General features: G+C 31.7%; 1 protein-coding gene across 7 annotated transcripts in view; it reads left to right on the top strand.

The window, feature by feature from the left end:
- Positions 1-18,203, top strand: part of Atx-1 (Ataxin 1) — a 248,450-nt gene that overhangs the window by 187,716 nt on the left and 42,531 nt on the right. For 6 of the 7 annotated variants that reach the window (XM_014421424.2, XM_067053453.1, XM_014421426.2 and 3 more), the window contains 2 exons: positions 6,603-6,920; positions 7,619-7,926. In XM_014421424.2, coding sequence (XP_014276910.1) covers positions 6,626-6,920; positions 7,619-7,926 — 603 coding nt within the window. In that variant the 5' untranslated portion in view covers positions 6,603-6,625. The remainder of the gene's footprint in view (positions 1-6,602; positions 6,921-7,618; positions 7,927-18,203) is intronic. The other variant, XM_014421429.2, reaches the window with a different exon arrangement.

The raw sequence follows: 18,203 nt of genomic DNA, 5'->3' as shown, positions 1-18,203 counted from the left end.
AGTTATTTTAACAAATTAATTATTTAAAAATAAAAATTTCTTTTATATTGTATTATTATAGAGGTTTGGAATCTGTAAGAATTAAATATATTTGTCATATTGCGAAGTATAAATATAGAATTTTCCAGTAGATGTGTTTACTTTTCTAACCTCTAAATTTTCGAAATTTGGATTGAATTTTTACTGGGCCAAACAGTTCCATATATTCTATCTTTTGAGGGTATTTTTACTTTAACATTCTTATTCAGTTCTTCTTCAACACGCCTAACTTCGGAATATCTAATAGAGAGGGATATTTCTCTTTACTTGTACCGGTAGCATTCTACCTTATAACCCTTTGTAGGGTTCTGATATAGTTCGGAATAGAGTAGTTAATTTCATTTTATATAAATTGCTATGAACAGGATTTTAAATTAAATGATCTTAAATGGTTCACTCCCACTGTTATATTTAAAATGATTTTTTAATTATAATCTAAAATTAGTTCTTCTGATCATTTAGAAAAAAGTAGGATGCCTCTTTTTGTCCCTATCATTTGACAATATTAATAATTGATAATAAAATCACAACATAATACAGTCACCGTTAATTTTAATCATTAATTAATTTAATTTTAATTATTTTTTAATTGTTAAGTTAAAAGAAAACTAAATTTGTCTGACTTCATTCAAAGAATAATGCTCCAAGTCCATAGGTAAAACAGTTCAGTTGTTAAAACGGCCTCACATAAAATTTAAACCAAAAGCAAAGGATATCTAACTGATTTCTTATCTTTCACGGAAAGACGGTCAAATATGATAAGTACATGAATATTCTACAAAAAAGTAGGACTATTCATAATGTACAATTTTATAATGAAGAATAAATTCCTTATAAGGAGGATAATAATATACTAGTAATTGAGTCTGACTAGATAGTTAAGAGTTTGGCCAAAACGTTGTCCAGAAGATCAAAACAGAAATATTAAGGGTTTCTTCCCTTGAAAAGAAAATTAGTAACAACAAACAATTTTGTATTCTTAGCCAAAGATTGAAAAATAATAAGAATAAAAATAATATTTAAAATAATAGAAATCAAAAAAAGAAAATTAATATTCTCAAAAATACATAGGCTCAAATTGCAAGTTTTGATCAACGCAAAGGTGGAATATCTGAAATTCAAAATACTTTACCATTCCAAAATTCGATGAAAAAATACAAATTTAAAAAAACAAAACAATTTATGTGTTAAACAAGCCTTTACTGTTGAATAGACAGACTATAAAAAGATATAAGGTATAATCGAATAGCACTTAAAAGAAGTTGAAACATCATTTTTCCGTATGACATTCGATCTGCACCCTTAGTCGCTTTCCTTGCTAGACTTGTTCTGTGGTAAATTCTCTGAAAGACTATTGGGCGAAATCGAAGATAATCAAAGAAGGATATGGGTGCATTTTATACCTGTTATATTATCCCTAGAACAGGGTATTGGAGATTTCCGGAATATTTAATATGTGTAAGAGGTGCGATTAAGACAGAACAAGTTCAAGATGATGTTATGTAAATATCATTTTTCTCCACTACATCTGGGCCCCTCTAAAGGACCACTTTGGATAAAATGAGCTGAAGTTCGGTGGGTAAGATTGTTTTATTGTTAGAATAATACAAGAAAATTTGCAAGGTTTATCACACCTCCACAAAAAATGGCAGTCCTTCTAATTGAGTTAGATAGAAGTTTGAAAATGTGTTTCTAAATTGAGGTGATGTAAGTGCTTTTTAGGATTCGCCACTTTTTCGCCCACCTACCATTTTTTTGGTTTTTTAAAATTATTAATAAAACAACTAAATAGTTTTTTATCTGTTTACTGACAAAGATGGGGGGAGGAGCTTCTGTTACGGGTTTCAAGCGCTTGCAATTTTTTATTTCATTTTTTTTTTTACGAGCTCATAAATCAGTTTCATGAACATATTATAATGAAAACTATTTGGTAACCGAGTGATAATTGGCTATTATTTCTTTCGTTATAGCAAAAAGGTATTTTGAGAAGTAGAAGGTAGGTAGGTACAAATGAGAACGTAATAAGCCAACGTGTTGGCACAGAACCTCTGCATTCTCGAGTCAGGGCGGTTTTAGTTCTAATATGTTGTGACAAAATTTCGTAGCACTAAGATTTGGACTGTAAATTATGATGATTAAACTCTCTTGCTAAATTAGGTAGGCAACTTAAATGAAACTATTAGTTGTCTGATTGGGAGGAGATATCTGAAGAGATTGAATCAAATAAACGCGTATGGAAGAACCATCTGTTATTTTAAATATCAAACAGATACAAATGAAGTCAAAATCTTTACATCTATTGTTACCGTTCAGTTAGTAATTTCAGCATTTTGCTATCTTCTAGTTATCAATGGGGTATAAAGATTTAAGCGAAATTTAATAAAATCGTATTAAAAATATTGTTCACTGCTAAAATTAATTTTCAAAATAAATTTTCTGAATTATTTAGCTTCTTAACCAAATAAATTCTCGTAGTTTTTAAGTTTAAAAAATAGGATGTGATATATTCACTAATCACCAAGAAAGTAACAAAGTCTTCTGCCCATGTATAAAGTAATTTCATGAATTAACGTAAAAAGCACAAAATCAATTTGTGCTAAAAAGCACCTTTTTTTGTTTAATTACCTATATGTTTTTTATAAAAAACATAAAAATTTATTATTAATTATTTTATTTGCACATTTTGTTAGACTTCTATCAACTGACTTATCAACATATATTATTTAACCTAACTCACTGATTGTGAGGTTAGGCATATTATTATTATGTTTTAAGATTTATTTTCTTATTTATTTTATGCTATGAATACTTGTAATTTGTGATACTGAGCTCTAAGCTGTAGAGATGATTTAACCATTAGTGTCCTTAATGAATAATTGAATAATTTATATTTGTTTGCATTATCTTCCCAGGCTCCTAAATTGGGTACCCTTAATTGGGTAAAAATCTGCCGGTCTAGTGTGATTCTGACCAAATCACCTCCTTGCACAACCGTTAGTCTAGTAACAGTACTCCCTTAGAAATTACTGAACTCCTGACCCTTCATGAATTGTAGGGGAACAGATATTAATTTTTTTTTTTGTATTATGAAAAAAATATCTCCGTCATTATTTCATTTAGATACCAACTAATTGGTTTATATATTTATTACTCTAGTATCACTTACATTGTACTTCAAAAATAACGTTCCAAATTACTCATTGATTATTACCTCTGAAATAAGAAAATATTGGCGCCCAAAGAACACAAGCCGGAAATGCTGAGGAAACTGTTTACGTATTCAAATATGGTCCATTGGGATAGTCCTCCACCGAAATGGAGGAAAGTGAGTCAGGGGTAAGTGATTCATCCATCGGCATATCGCAGGAATATAGAGGGCTATTAATTAGGACCATTGCCATATGGAGGGACCTTCTGGACGAATCGGTCAGTGCGTAGAAACCTCGGGCGGAATCCCAATATGGCACTTCATATTCCCAGCTCGTCATAAGAACCGTCGGTACTGGGCATACTGATGGCTGCTTAAGTCTAAGATCGTGGTGGATTCGCTAGTCATGTCATGTTTCATTGGAATAAAATAACTAATGCAATACTTCAATTATTCACAGTTGTTTTAACAAATAAGCCGCTTCGTTCGTCTCACGATCGGTATTTTTTAATGCTATTTTAAACAAGAAAAAATCTTCTAAACTTCCTAAGAAATCGTTGTTTAGTAATTGTTCATCAGAGTATGCTAAACCTATCCTGTACCACTATAACCTATATGCGGTCTTGAGTACTGCATTTTAGGAGGTTTCTCGAACAATGGTCAGATATAGACATGGACAGTATGTTCTACCAGCTGGTTTATGCATCAACCTAATGAAGAACCAAGCTCACATGCAGAAGGGTAACCTGCTCCAGTGTCGACCCATGGCTGATATAAACACTTTTTATTTATTTATTTTTTTAATTAATGTAATTTACAACTGTACAAAATAATAAATAAAATAAGTAAATATGTGGAATGTTTCACTCGAAAATCTTGGAAAGGAACCACCCGTTAGTGGTACTTTAAGCATTAATTTAAATTATAAGGTCCCGTGGCCATCTTCTTTTCAGACGCATCGGAATATTATCAGGGATTGTTAAGGATGAGAGATTAAAAACTAATAGGTTAGGATAGGTAAAGAGTTTGGAATGAAAATACATTATTTAATAAGTAAGAGTGAAAATTATTTTCTTCCTTAATATTGTTTTATGTATAACATATGCCAAAATCCATGTTCACTTCGTCTCTCCTGTACGGTGTCCGAGCTGAGATGAATTTCCGCGCCATTTGGTGCACGTCTCTGTGCTTCATGAATAGTGGACTTAGCTGCGTTGCTACAAAGTATCTATCGCACGCTCCAGTTTTTTATGTGCCTAGTCTTCGCTAAGGGCTTCGCCTTCATTCTAATATACCATTATCCTTGGCCTTAATAGATAAAGAATCTTTGTTATGGACAAGAAACGCGTGGTAAAAAAACTTAAAGATATTAAAAGATATAAAAACCTTTAAAATAGCCTAAAAACAAAGAAGACATAATGTCCTCCTATCTTGATGTTGAATGATCCATTTTAATTTATATAGCCACAGCCCTACTCTTGTACTGACTAAATCAACCATACAAACAAATATATTGCTCATAATTAGCCTTTGACATCAATAATATATTTTTGTCATCTATCATTTATTTTAATAAACTTTTAAAAGATAATACTAGATATTCATCCCTCTATAACTAGAACAGACACCATAAATGTGTCACGGAATTCAGTGAATCTAGTGAATTTTAATTTGAATTTACCACAGTCGTGGAACATGTTACTTTTATTTTATGTAAAATAATTTATATGCTGGTTTTGTGTGTGATAAATTAAAAACCTTTTACGCCTACACAATTTACTGCATTTTAGATACATTTTGTAGAGAAATAGGACTTTGAAATTGAGAAAAGGTAGAAATTTAAATAGAAAAAAAAAGTATTGTAAAATTTATTATATCGTGCATGAAAAATGACATTATATCATTCCATATAATTCGTAAATTGCATTTGAAAAGTACACTAACCAGCACAGAACAGAATTTCTAATTTAGTACCCTTCTACATAGAACAATTAGTACATTAGTGCTTTAACTCCCTCATATTTAGTTTGAACCTAGAGAGAAGAGATTATGATGCTATTTTTCAAACTTAATAAGCATTTATAGTTCCTTTGTGGAACTAACTGTTTAAATTAAAATTTACAGAACATTGAAACGCCAATAAAAACCGTTTCTATTTAAAAATTTCTTTGGTCTTTGTCCAAGAGCTAATTAAGAAGACATTATAAGAATTGTTATAATTAGTAAACTTTTCGAAATTTAGATATTTGTTTATGGCCTTCAGGTGTGATATTCTCTATCCCGTGTAAAAATCTAAATACGGCATATACTTTTTTTTGTCTGCTATATTGCACATTTGAAGAAGTTAAAGTCAAAGTGGTTTAATTCGATTTAAATAATCGATATTTCAATAACAGATGTTGTTACCAGAATTATTGTGATAAATTCTCGACTTAATGACCTATTTAACATTGACTAGGGTTTCGATTGGAAACAATTGTCTATATTTTATTTTTGCTCTATTTTAGACATCTAAATATAACTTATATGCTCAAATAAGTTTAAAAAAATTGTTTTGGTTGATAAATAATTGAAAAAAAAACACCAAAAAATCGGCAAACTGTTGAGGGTTTGGACAGCCCTTTTATATTGTATTTCAAGAACACAAAATTGTTTATTATGTGACCCACATTCACTTTAGTAACCCACACTCTAACTTTAATATTCATATATACTTTTGTAAATATTAGTCTATAATCGATGCAGATTTATTTATCATTGTCTATTATCTTACAATAATAGATGCCAGAGTTGCTAATCTATATTTTACAACTTTTCTCCAACACTTGTTAGCTGCTACTGATGTAAAAAAAATCAGTAGTAAGTATAAAAATAATAAGTTTATTTAATTTTTAATAAACCTTGAACAAAGTATTAAAGACTTAAAGCTTAAACGTGTTAAACTGCTTAAGGCAATAGCTAAATCGCATAAATAGCTAAATGGCAACCACTTTAGCAGCCTTAGAAATGGGAATGTCATTGTGCATTAAGTTAGTTTTCAGCTGTTGCAGAGTTTTCTTTTATTTTATTTTCTTGTTTGCTAAGATATTATTGCAAAATATCAATAAAAAAATATTCCTGTTCCATTACAACTAATGAAGGGTTTTGGGTTCAGTGCATCAAGTACATAGCTTGATCGCCGATAAAACGATGGGGTGAAGTGGACATCATTCCCGTAACCCTTTATAGAGGCTGGGTATGACCCAGACGAACATGTTATAGCATAGTACATTTTTATTTCAAATGAAGTTTTCTATATATTACCATTTACAAAAAAAAAATTTAACAACAACTTAAAGTATTTAATTTTTATGCTTTTGATGATGATGTTACTATGTATGTTACATATTGATTTATTTTCTTGTTTGTGTTGCAGAAATGAGTAATCGGTAGACAAGGATGATCTCGCCGAGCCTGGCAGTGGAGGGGGGCTACTTGGGGTTCCCCTCGGTGCCCGAGTTCCTGCGGCCCTTACCCCCTCGATTCCGCCCCCCGCCCGCAGCACGGCCTCCACTGCCCCACAAGGAGGAGGAGGACTTCCAACCCTACCGGGTCTACAACCCCTATTACAACCCCTACCTCTACCCGTACCACATCAGGCCGGTCGACTTGTACTCGCCCCCGCAGAGCCCTCTCAGGCCTAAGGTACCTCCTGGGCCACAGCCGCCAGCAACAGCACCGCCGGCTCCACAAGGTAACTATCCAAAATAATAATAACTATTATTATTAATCTGACGTTTGTTAGAAGCAATGGTAACCGTGTTATATTGAATCTTCAACTCTGGTATTTGTTTATTAATCATGGATATTGATTCATCAGCACAAATCGTATAGTTATGGTTGTAAGAATAAAACATCAAGAAAGTTATATGAATATGTTATATGTAAACTAGAATGTTTGAAAACAAATAAGAATGTAAGTAATAAATAATAAACTTTATTTAATGTTATCCATTCAGAATGTAATAATTGATACATAATATTACAATTCTCTAAGTGTCATCTTCAATTTAATGTCAATTTTTTTAAACTTTTCAGTGTTCAATTCATAGAAGTTGTTATTTTTGAATGGACCTATTCTAATAAAACGAATAGATCAACATACCGAGATCCATGATAGGTCCAAAGAAGATTAGGAAAATATATCTTCTACTTAATGCATGAACGATCTAGAATGTATTGTCACATAGAGTCGAACACATTTAACTTTGTTTAGATTAGGACAGTTTTTACTGGTATCCTTTAAATTTTAAAATATTTAAAAAAAAGTATAGCTTCGAACCTCCCACCATTAAAGTCTCATTCAAAATTTAATGGATACCCGCAAGAACGGTCCCACTATAAAATACTTTTGTGGTTTAAGACCATTGCTGAGAGTACTTTTGATTACAGTTTTGAAAACACCCAAACCCAACACTCACCTGACCACTCTCCCAGCAGGTGGCGGTCCTCCGACGGGGAGCAGGCGGTTGCGAAGGACACGGCCGACTCGTGCAGCTGGCTTTGCGCGCGGCTCGCTGATCCGGCTTGCCAACGGCGATTTGCGCAGGGTCGAGGAAATGCGGACGGAGGACTTCATCAGCTCGGCCGAGACCTGTCCTGCGCTCCGGCTGGACCCGAGCACCGTAGTCAGGATAGAAGCTAGCCACGACTCCAACCTCGCCGTACTGACCCTGAGGTACGGCGAGTCCAGGGCACAGGTTAGTACTTCCAAGAAGTAGATCTTAACTATATAAACGACATATAGCTCATTCCATTACATTGGGAAGGAATGTAGATATGATCTTGCACACCAATTACAATAATCTATTCATTGGTCGAGAATTCGTGTAAAAAGAAATTAATGTGTAGGTATTGAGAGGGTGTATCTCTACGCTCCTATAACATGCGTTGTATAGGCGCCGCTCTTAAGGTAGGGGTTCATATGGTCCAGTATTATTTTCAAATATTTTATTTTATATCCCCACATTTGACATATGAACTTTTGACAATCATTATCAATGTTGTACCGGCTAGGCTATTTGTCCAATACAGATTTTGGAATATATTGGGCCTATCTGGGCGCGAGTGTGATTCTATCAATATTTATGTAGCCACTTCAAAGATAGAATGGCACCAGATCCGCAGTTCACCAGTTCTTGTTGACTCAATTTCTCTCAGTTCGTAGAACAGACAATTAGTAACAATATCGGAATCGAGTTTTTCAAAGATCATTCTTACTTTAAATCATAAAAAAAAAAAAAAAAAAAAATTAGGAAATGGAAGGCGTACTTCATCTTCCTTCTTTTAATTATTGCTAAATCATTTCTATTCTTAGAATGTTACAAAACAAAACCATATGCTCTTGAGCGAAACATCTGATAACATGTATTTACATAATCAGAGTTAGTAAATTCCGTTTCATTATCTTCATAATTTCCTACAGTATTAATCATGATTATTCCAGACCACCATTTAAATGTATCCAAGTTAAGAACGTTGAGGGTTAAAAAAAATACCAACATCAAGATCAGGTCTTGGCGTTCAATTGATAGCGGTCTTATCCTACCTACAAGAATGATACATATTTCAACATCGAAATGAAAACAAACGGCTCGGAGGCAACTGTATCAGCTTATTAATCTCCTTTCCAGTTACCACATGCTCATGTACAGTACCTAACGCAGATAAGTCTGTCAAGAAATGTAGAACGAGCTTGATTTATCAACAATGACTATAAGAAATAAATGACATCGAATGCAGTAGGTCATGGTTCGATTGCCGGAAGCATTACAAGACGTCGAATACATTCCGACGGAGCGAGAAGGCCGTGTGTAAATCACAAACGATTCATTAAATCTTGTTGACTCACAGTTGAGTAACCCTGGGCCATTGAGTGACGTAAGCATATGCTAATTTGTGTTGACGCCCGTGGCAAAGGTCTCGCATTATTTGTTTATGGACATTTCCGACGGTTCATTATATTTACACCTGGTCTGATATTTCTCCCGAAATCAATGGGAGTTTTCTCTTTAAAGACCTAGAAGGTTCTTTCAATACAATATTTTGTTTGCTTCTACTAGGATAGGTTAAAAAATTGTATGTATTTCATAAAGAATGTTTCGATAAACAACTAAATCTAAAACACAATTAATATTTTAAAGCCACTTTTTAAATTTTATGATTTCTTTTTTAAATTTCAATGTCGCCTGCACCATTATTTTAACAACTCAGTAATTTGTAGCATTTAATAACTTGAATACATAAAGAAATTTAAATATCTTGGTATTAAAATATCCATAGAACACTGTACAAATTTCGGGTTCAGTTAAAAGAGACATTAGCAATGCTTTCTGTCTTGGCAAAGGTCCTAGTCATCTTACATTGCCAATCGAGTGTCCACCCTACTGAAGGGAAATTCGATTCAATTTACTGAACCTTTCCCCAATGATTCACTCCTGATAATGAATCGGTTCTTTTGAACAAGTCTTTAATTGATTCGCGATATCTTGTTCCTTCGCTCTCACGTTTTTGAACCTCCTGATTAGTAAATCGATCCAAATGAATCCTGATTCTTTCGAGTGAATCTCTTGAAAGTATGAGTCTTTTTAGGATCCAGACTGTCTCATTCGATTCACCTGCTCATCTCAACCTCTTAAAAAAGCCATTATAGAACAGACCATCCTCGGGTAAGTGCCATTTGTACAATAAGGGCTCACGCGGTACGGGTGATACGTGGGTTCAGGCCTCCACGTTGCATCTAATGTGATCTCAAGCAGTATGAATTAGGAATCAACTGAGCGGCCACAAATGCTTCAAGATAGATTGTGCAATTTATCACAGTTACCCACAGAAAGGGATGTACTTAATAAAATAGTCTTTCAAGAAATAATAAAAACTTAAGACCTCTTATACGTGTTTAATTTTTTTTAAATTGATTGTTACATTTTATATATTTAACTAGTGTAAATTAATTTTTTTTGCCAGTGGATAGTTTATTTCTGTTGATAGCAAAAAAGGTTATCAGAAAATAAATAAAACAAAGACAACTCTTATCTATTAACATATGAATTTTGTTTTTTAAAGAATAGGCCCTGGGACCGAGGATTGAACCAATTCGGGTGAGAACTCTTCGATTATAAACTTGTCATTCTTATTAAAAAGAAATAACATATGTATATAAATAACATTAAAATATTCAGACAACTTCCTTTGAAATTGCTAATTTTTTTTTTTTTTTAATCCAGTGCCAACAATTTTATTTATGTCTTATTTCTATCTAATTACGTTATCTTTTCAATTATTTTTAAATAATGTCAATATAATTATAATTTAACTGAGTGATTTAATAATAAGAATTTAACTGCATTAACTTACTTGAGAACGAGTACTAACTTCGTATGAACTCACAAGAACCGGCAGGAGGTTATTGGCAGAGATCGTTAAGAGTTTGGTAGCTTGGTGTTAGATTACAGTCATTTATATAATGAGGCGGATCCTTCCGTGGGAAGATCTCACAGTACAACCTATATATGTATCTTATTATATACTACTTTATATTGACGATGAATTGTGCAATTTACTTTAAAATTACTATTAGAGAGAAGAGGAAAAAATACAACTGATTTAGAAAAAATCTTACATACTAATGGATATGAATTAGTATGACGTATGTAAAAAGATGACGTTAGTATATATCAATGCGTAGTAGCGTTAAAAAAAAAAATTGTAAGTTTAAAGTCACATTAAGAAGAAATCTTCATTCTTTCTGACTGAACTCAGTAGCCACATAATAGCCACTTATAGCAATGCAATATTTAAGTTATACATTAATAATAAATAATCCGGACAAGCTTATTTTAAATAAAAAATAAACAAGAATGTTCTTATAATTTATGAGAGATTCACGGAGATGGAATGAAATTTATTCAACTTAACTTCAGAACTGATTCTCAGAAATCATATCCAAGAGAACAAACATTCCAACTACTTCTTGATATTACATCTGTACCCTTGTAGATGATATTGAAATGGATATTTTCCACGAAATAGTGGAAAAGAGGAATGATAAACATTTTCTTGACATTTAACAAGAATTTAAATTTGTTGGAAATGCTAGTTCTTGCTTTCTCTTCTACTCACATTATTTCATTATTTTTACTATCTAGGCATTTTTTTTTCTTTATGAACAATATATATATATATATATATCCTGTTCGGACGCCTTGTTCCCATTAATGTGCTGTAGTACAAACTCTTGCTGGCTGAAGGTAGAGAAGACAGCCCGTCCGTTACTAGGTGGTCGTCAAGGCGGAGGTGGAAAGGTACTTCAGTTTTTTAGTATTATTTGCTGTATTTCTTGTCGACAGGAGTTCAGCCTGTTCTCCATGTGTCAGCAGGCCGGTCCCCGAAGTCAGGTGCACGGTTATTGGCTTCGTAGCGAACGTCCTTACTAACTTCCAGAACTGGCTATGATCCTCGGGAGTCCTCCGCACCTGGTCGTGCCAAAGCGATGTCTTCATTCGTGCATGAGGTTGACTATGTCTAAAACCCCGAACTAGCGAAGTCTTATTTCACCTTTGAAACAAGAAGCAACCTTGAAAAAGTGGCTAAAATTGGAAAACGACATGAAACCTGTTTGAGCAAGAGCTCTCACAATCCTAAATTTCCAACAAATCATAAATTTGTTTTCTCAGTGGTAACCTTACTTATCTGACTTTTCAAACAGACAATTATAGCAAGTGGATTGGTTGATGTAGGGCATGTGACAATCTCACAGGAGGAGATCATAACACAAAAAAAAGCAGACAAAGGAAGCGTCGGTCCTATATCACTTTTGAAATATTTGCTTAAAACGGGTAGAGGAGACATAAGATAGTTTAATCGAATAATATTTAAAAAGCGCCTAAAATTAGAAAACGACTTGAATAGCGATTGAAACTTGTATAAACATGAATTGAAAACACGCAACTCTCAGAAACTATTTAGTAAAAATTATATTAGGTTCCAAATGAACATATTTCACTATGTATAAAGATTGATCTATATTGTTTACTGAAACCGATTTAAAAGAAAAACTAATAAAGGTGGTAACAAATTTGGTTGAAAAGTGTAGTTTTCATATTCGTAAGTTTTAATGGAAAAAGTTTTTATCCTAAATTATCATATTTTTATAAACTAGATGAGTTTACAAAAATATTTAAAGTTGTAAAATTCAATTTTCCATAGCTTGACAGTTTTTATACAAAAGTCGGTTCACGTATTAAAATTTAATTTTTTTTTTTTTGCTTTGCTTATTAGAAATTTTTAAGTCAGGTGTATTAGAGAAGAACTGAATTTTGCAAAAGTAATAACATCCTAAAATGCTAGCTAAAACAAACATCTTATGATAGCTCTGATTCTGCCTGCTCCTGAGTACAGCTATGGTCACGGTTGTTGGCCTCAAGATAAACTGACACTATCCATAATTCATTAACGCTGTAAGTACGTGTCACGTTACGTGTTTTTTATTTTAGTTTTTTTATTAAAGACTCTATTACCGTAATTACAGGCCCAAAAGTCGTGGGAGATGAGGAAACAATGCCATCCTGGAAGAGAGCCCTTGTTCAGTTAGTCCTCAGTGTATTCCGCTCATTACCATAGCGAGCAAGTACACAACCCGCTTCACGATACTATCTCTACTATGGCCATAATTTAATGATATACAGCATTTTTTTTTTCTGAAGTGGGAACCGTATTATATCACATTAACAATTCTTAACGACCGGATTGACGGACTTTAATGGGATGAATAATGAGGATTAAAACAGAAGGTTGGAATTAAATGTAAAAAAAAAAAATCTATGTTCATCTTTCCATCCATCAGATAATGCTAATGATATGTATATTTCCCCCTACGCGATAATAAACACAGTTCTGAATAGTATACGCATATTATAGATGAAACATTATTTAAATATTTAATGGTTTTCCCCAAGAATCAATATTTTTCAATATCTTCAACACCACACATAGTACTAGAGCCCAAGAGGAGAAAGAAGGCAGTTATTTAACCCCAATTTATTATTACTTTAATGAAAACTGTGTATAATTACTAATAAAAATTGAAGAATCTGCCGAGTATAGTTAGGGGGAATAAAAAAATGAAAAAAAAAATTTAAAAACCATTTAATTTTTCATTCGTAGCTCTATATCTCTAAAAGTATTAACAACACTATAAAACCTAAGATGACATAATTTAACGTAGAGTAAATTTGCTAAAATAAGAACCCTAATTGAGCTATTTGCTATATTTTTAAAAAGCAACATATCATAAAAAATGTACTGGAAAATCAGCGGTTAATGAATTTGTATTCGGAAATCTATATCTAAAAGCAATTCGACGTATAGATGTCTATTAGAACTCAAATTAAAGCTATTGTAATGTACTTATAACGTAGTTTATAACACTTAATTTTGAACCGGGCACATCCTACTTTTTAAGGTTTTGAGTTGTCATACATATATAAATTTTGATATAGAAGATAAGATATAGAAATTTGAAAAGTGCTGCAATTAATTTTATAAATTAAATTTGAACTAAGGGTAGTCTCTATTTTATGTTTGAGTGAAGTGAAATTAAAAAAAAAATTAAAATGTATTTATTAACTCCAAGAGTGTTTCGAATGCCTTTGAACTTGATTGCAAGTAAAGTAAATATTTAAATTAGTTTAAAATAAATTATTACCGCTTTTCCATTCTGTACTGGTTCACCAGACCATTATGTGTAAGTTTTGTTGTTCTTTGTTTGTAGTTTTTACGATATTTGACAAAATAAATTAATAAAATATTAATGTCTACTTGTTCGGATAAAATTTTTGATTTTTGAAAGAATATATCTCAGGAACCATAAAATTTACATAAGTCTTTCAGAACTAAAAAAAAAAGGTAATTTAACTTGCTATAAAATAGGTTATTGTTGGGGTCGTACACTAAATTGTCCTATAACATATATATTGCATCAAATATAGACTTAAGTTTTTTTTTTTAATTTTTTGCTTTTACACAATCCGTCTATTAACTCTCTTGACTACCTAACTTTATTTATTACTTAGTTTTGAACCCCTCCTGGGTTTCAGCATCACAGATTTTTATTTTTCAATTGGAATAATTCATTAGTACTCAGAATGAAAATCTACATTCCTCTGAAGAGTTGAAAATGAATTCAATAAAAAAATGCAATATGTTATTCGCATTCTAAATCCCTGAAAGAATGCGAATTTTCATTCCGAATCCACTCATACCACTAACTTAATTTATAAAAAAAGCGATTAACGTATTATTTTCCCCACCACTTCAGGGAATAAATTAAATACTTTTTTAGTACCCCTCAGTCTGTCATTGTTCAATAAAATATTTTTATTTATTTACTGACCGCAATCATTAGCATATTTTGGAATATGCAGCATGTCCTGGTGTACTTGCTGTAGATCTTGTCGTCATTGTTCATTGCCCCTTTTTTCCCTTTAATATACATTTATGCATCGTAAAATATATTAAATCCAGATTATTGTTAAAATTTAAAATCCGATTACTTGAAATCAAGGCTACTGTTTATCTCACACCTTTTTAAAGATTGGGGTTAGACACATTCAATAGTTCTGAATGATCAAATGGTAAGAATGGATTCTCGTGTTTTATCTCTATAAGCTAATAATTCCGTTATTATCTAGTGCTCGTAAAATTAAATTGAAATGTTCGGAAAGCAATAAAAACTCTCGACAAAGCATAGTATAATATGCTTCCTGCACAGTTAGCACACTGGAGACCTTTATAGAACCCATATTAGAAAGTAAAATAGAGATTTGTATTATTCAATTTAAAATTAAAAAATCATTTAAATGCCTTGTGCTGAGGACGAGATTAGATAATTGTATTAAATCGTTTAAAAATAGCTGATAATATGCAGAAAAAATATGACTGGATGTTGATAAGATTTAATTAGTAACTAAGTATTGTTGTTTATGTAAAATTAATTTTAAAGTCAAGGGCGTACCCGGTGGCAAGCCATAGTCACGGAAATCAAGTTAGCACGGAAAAGGAAAATGAAACCAAAATTTTAAGAAAATTAAATATTATTGTGGCAGTGCTTTATTAGTTATTACAATTAGTATTTGTTTAAAAAAAGTATTTTTTATTAAATTAATAATTTTTTCCGAGGGGAAGATGGCCAGGGAGTGTGGTCAGCAGAAAAGACACAAATAAAGAAAAGAATATTTATTTGTGTCAACGTTTCCACCTGATTTTCAGGTCTTCAACAGGGCTATAAAAACAAAAAATATAACAACCACCATTCAGAGAAAAAATAAGAGATATATATTATAAATAAATAATAAATAATTTTTATGTATTTTATTTTGCATTTTCTTTTTCTCTGAATGATGATTGGTATCTTTTTTTGTTTTTATAGCCCTGATGAAGACCTGAAAAGCTGGTCGAAACGTCGGCACGAATAAATATTCTTTTCTTTATTTGTGTTTTTTCAGCTGACCGCACCCGATCAATCTTCTCCTCTTATATATCTACGGTCAACTATCTTCACCTTAATAATTTTTTCAGTTCTCCTATTTATATATCTTTTTATATAACTGTTTCATATCACTCCACATTCTTACAATCCTACCATAATTAAAAATGTCTATATCATGTATATACATATAAATGTGTATCATACCTGCAACGTGGGACGTTGTGTATAATTTTGAACAACTTTTTTTTTCATCTTGCTTCACAAATTAATGAATAGTTCTTCAAACTCTAATAGATGACACTCATAACCCAAATTTGAAAAAAAATAAAATAAAATAAAGTAATCAACAACTTTAGTTTTTTATCTAATATTCCTCAAAATTTTATAAACAGAAAATAGTATTAACATTTCACATCAGAGAAAAATGTTGATATATCTAACAGCTATATTGTAATTTATTGCATGAATAAATAAAGAAAAAGACACGAATAACTAAATTTATTTTTAATATAACTATTTATTCGATTAAACTCTCTTCAGTGGAGCAACACCTTGTTTTCGCTGTACATAATTATTTTTTTAAATTAATAAATTATCTGTTTTTCATAGCATTTATAAAAAAAAATTATGAACAGGTGAATAGAGTTAAAATCAAGTGCGTTTGCAATTCATGCTTAGATTTTCAATCAATATATAATTAGTTGTTTAAATTAATGCATAATTAGTTTTTTATTGCATTCCTGAAATTTTATAAAAAAGTGAATCGAGTTGAAATTGATTGTCGTCTCATTAGAGAAAATTATTGCTAAACCTAATAGCTACAGAATAATTTCTTTCTGGAATACATTTTTAAAAAAGAAATGAAAAAGACATAAATAGATAAACCTAACTTGTATTATAACTATTTATTCAATTAAATTCCCTTTATACGGACAGTGAGTCAACGACTTGTGTTAGCGATTCCAATTCAACGGGAATTGCACCGCCTTATAAATTTGTAGAAGACCGACTCAGAGATGATGGAAAGACCCCTGGAACGGAACAGTAAAAACCCCAACGAGGAATATAAAAAATATAGAGGTTAGTCCTTTATGGCTGGGGGCTGGGTGTGGTGGCCGCAAAAGGAGAGCTCGTTACCTGGTCCCGCCGAGGGAAAAAAGGACGTCCATGCCTCGGAGGGAGACATCCGTCTTCTGGGAGTGGTCCCGATCTACTGGAGTACGGTCGGAAGGTCTCTACCGGGTCTGGGTTCTGCCAAAGCGGTCCTGAATGGTCCCGAACAGTAAAAAAAAAACAGAAAACAAAAGGTTATTTCTCAACTTTTTCTTTTAAGCCACTAAATAGATACTCTTGTGATTTATGGCCACTTAAGAGCCAAGCTTTTAGGCGGTTAGAATAACATAATGCCTATGTATGACAAGCAATTTGGACAACGTTCATTAGTTCGACCATTTTCTTTAGATTTTTCAAACAAAGTAAAGAAAAAGTATATCAGGTCTGTTTCGTTTCGGGGAAAGGGGGAAGAGGACAAGAATAGATTTTAACTGAAGGCTGAAAAGTGTAAAAAGAAAACGAAGGGGCGAAGGAACTGTATTGAGAGTATTGTTGTTGAATTCAATCTTTTTTTTTTTTATTAACTTAATCACTTAAATTCCTATGATGAGTAGAAAACGATGATTGTACCAATTAAAGCAAAATGTAAAAAATCTTTGTTGTTTTAACTAAAGAATTTTGGCCAATTTCACAATGGTTCTGGATATAAATTAATTTTATTTTTCAAATACTGCAAAAAAATTTCTAAGGGAAGAATTCCTTTCTAATCATTTTTGGTGACATAATCACTGGTTGGTGGAGTTGTAACCCACGTCCATTGATTTTTATATTTTATCTTAATAAAGACCTTTGTAAAAACATCTTGAAAATTTTAATTTTCTATTAGATTTACAGATTAGAAAAATACGGAATCTATAATTAAATCCTTTCTATCCTTCATATGATTATAGAGTACAGATAGTAAAATAATAAAAAAGAAATTGAAAATAAACTGGAATCTGCCGAACTGTAGCAGAAAATTTATTATTTGTTTTACTAGCCGTAACTCCTTAGTTCTTAAATTTCATATTTAAGTGGACCATTAATTCATTAATAGGTTAGGAAAAGCCTACTTGAGGTACTTGAGAGTGAATACTGACCAAGAATAGGAACTTATTTTTTTTTTTTTTTTTACTAAAAACATTTAGTGTATAAAAAAATAATTTTTTTTTCATTGTTTCTTCAACTTATGTTTACTAGTTTAGTTTTAATTAAAAAGAACAAACTCATTTTTATCACTTGAATTAAATTATTTTTCTAAAGAAATGTGTTTTAAATTAGTCTTATAAGTTCTTTATAGATATACATTATTATATTATTATACTAAATTATGATATGTTATTATTATGATATAAATTGAATTAGTTTTCTATTGCACTTTGATTATTACCTCAAATA

This window comes from Halyomorpha halys, unplaced genomic scaffold (assembly GCF_000696795.3).
Source record: "Halyomorpha halys isolate HHAL.00 unplaced genomic scaffold, Hhal_1.1 Scaffold320.1, whole genome shotgun sequence".
Lineage (NCBI taxonomy): Eukaryota > Metazoa > Arthropoda > Insecta > Hemiptera > Pentatomidae > Halyomorpha > Halyomorpha halys.
This window is presented reverse-complemented; position numbering and strand designations above follow the sequence as displayed.